This window comes from Entamoeba nuttalli (assembly GCF_000257125.1).
Source record: "Entamoeba nuttalli P19 unplaced genomic scaffold asmbl_3476, whole genome shotgun sequence".
NCBI lineage: Eukaryota > Evosea > Mastigamoebida > Endamoebidae > Entamoeba > Entamoeba nuttalli.
The window spans coordinates 1-2,498 of record NW_008576109.1 but is presented as its reverse complement, the minus strand read 5'-3'; the positions used below and the strand labels follow the sequence as shown (position 1 = coordinate 2,498).

Sequence of the window (2,498 nt, the reverse complement as noted above, 5' to 3'; positions counted from 1 at the left end):
TTTTTTTTTTCTTTTTGAATGTTAAAAACTTTAAAATAATTAACATTTTAATAGTTTATAATAATTTCATTTATTATAATAAGTGTTTTGTATAGATTTAATGAAATTGTTGAATATAGAATTGATGTGTTAATGTCATCACTGTTATTTATTATTATTACATCATATTGTATATTGTATTATTTGTTCAATTAATAAAAGACTTTTTAATTAAAACTTTTAATAAAAAGTACTTGAATTAACGTTAATCTTTAAATGCTAAGAATTTTTCAAATAATTCAAGAATATCTTTATTCAATAATTGGTTATCTTTTGGTGATGCTAAAATAGTTGATAATTTTTCTTTAACAATTTCTTTAACTTGAAGGTTTAATTGGTTTGGTAAAATAATACCATTGTTATGGAAATCAATTAATAATTCCATAACTTCTTTAATAAGAATTGCATAGTCTGTTCTTAAATTCTCCAATAAACAAGAATAAATATCACTATCTCTTTTGAGAGTTTCTTTAATACTTTTATTTTCTTTAAGTAATCGTACTAAAATTCTAGTAGCTTCAAATCTAACTCTTTTATCTGGTTGATCTTTTTTTTCTTGTGCTTCATCTTTTCCAAGACAAACATCAATAAGTGCATTTAGTCCTTCTTCTTTTAATAATTCTGAAAATTCTGGTTTAAAATTTAAGATATTTCTCAATGCTTGAACAGCAGAATAACGAATAACAATATTTGTCATATATTTAAAAGTAACAATAATCATATTAAGAGCAAATTCATTACAAACAATATTTTTATCTTCTGCTAGAATTGTGAAATTTTGTAAAACTGAAAGAGACCTATAAATTAATGGTTGATTCATCATATTATTTTCATTGAAAATTGAACTTAATTTTTCCATAATTCCTTCTTTTAATAAAATTGAAACATATTCCTTATTTGTTGAGAATGATTGTATAATACCAATAGAATGTTTTTGCATATCCATCATTCTTGAATTTTTTGATGTTTCAAATGCAATTTTAATAAATTCATTATGTTTATCCCAAATACGTGAAAGAAATTCTTCTACAGTAGCAATATGACAAAGAATTTCACATGTATGATTTTGAGTTGGTGCTGGAATATAATCTTCTTTATAAATATTTCCATGAAGAGTATATGCTAATGTTAATTCAATAATTGAATCATATAATTTTGCTGTTTCTGTAAATTGATAAAATGCATCAAATAAATCAAATACTAATTTTATAGACATACATACTTGATTTAAATCTTGTTCATCAACATTCTTTGGAAATAATGGACTAACAATAATATCAATTGCTGATTTATATCCCTTAAATATAGCTTCTGAATGTTTACAAAAGACTTTTCTAAACTCTTCAAATGAAAGTACTGAAATAAAATATTCAACTGCTTCTGAAAAATCAGAATCAGCTAAATCACTTGGTGTTTTATCTAATAATTCAACAAAAAATGTTGATTTAAAACATTCATTCATTTTATTAGTAGAAGTCATATTATTAAGTGTTCTAATAACAGTTTCATAACAATCATTAATACATAATGAAATTGCTTTTTTAAATCCATCATCAATAAGAATTTCTTGTAATTTTTCACATGACTCAAAGAGATTGGCATAAGCACTAATCCCAACAAGTCTTAAATTAGGAAATGCTTCAATAATAAGTGAAATATTTTTTAATTTATCTCCTCCTATTTCAAGTAATATGTTTCTTGCTGGTTCATTATAATATGTTAAATTAACAATACAACGACAAGCCTGAAGAGCAGAATGTTCATTGTCACAATTTAATAAACCAACAATAAATTCAAGAATTTCTTTTTTAACATAAATTTGTCTGAACTTTTCATCATCACGACATTGGTCAGCAATTCTTTGCATAATTTCTGATTTATTTGAAAGGTCTAAGTCAGTTTTAATAAGTTGTATAATGCTATCTACTCCATTATCAAAAATTTGGTTAAGGTTAACGTTAGTCATCAGCTATTAAGTAGAAGAAAATGAAAAGAAAATCTTAATTTTTAATGAGAGATTTGAGAAAAGAATTTTTTGAATTGAAAAGACAGAAATAATAAAAAGAAAAGAATAAGAAAAATAATAAAAAATATAGAATAATTAAAAACCCCAAAGAACTAAAAAATTAAATCATTGCAGAGGGTATGTTGTTAATTAAATACTTTTAAAATAAAGTGAAGATATAAAAGATAAAAAATACTTATATAATAGCATGACTTCAAAGAGAAGAAATAACGGAAGATCTAAGAAAGGAAGAGGACACACTCAAAATGTTAGATGCAGCCATTGTGGAAGATGTGTCCCAAAAGATAAAGCCATCAAGAGATATCAAATTAAAAACATTGTTGAAGCAGCTGCAGTCCGTGATATTTCAGATAATTCTGCACTCACCAAATATAAATTACCAAAAACTTATATGAAATTAGAGTATTGTGTTTCATGTGGTATTCATGGAAGA

The 2,498-nt window shown here is 24.0% G+C and overlaps 1 protein-coding gene across 1 annotated transcript; it reads right to left on the bottom strand.

Annotated features, from left to right (window-relative positions):
- Nucleotides 1-244: 244 nt before the first annotated feature.
- ENU1_070170 (hypothetical protein) lies at nucleotides 245-2,005 on the bottom strand (the record flags this gene model as incomplete). The annotated part of the gene is made up of 1 exon (XM_008858409.1): nucleotides 245-2,005. One exon carries the CDS (start codon nucleotides 2,003-2,005, stop codon nucleotides 245-247), a length of 1,761 nt encoding a protein of 586 aa, XP_008856631.1.
- Between the last annotated feature and the right edge of the window lie 493 nt (nucleotides 2,006-2,498).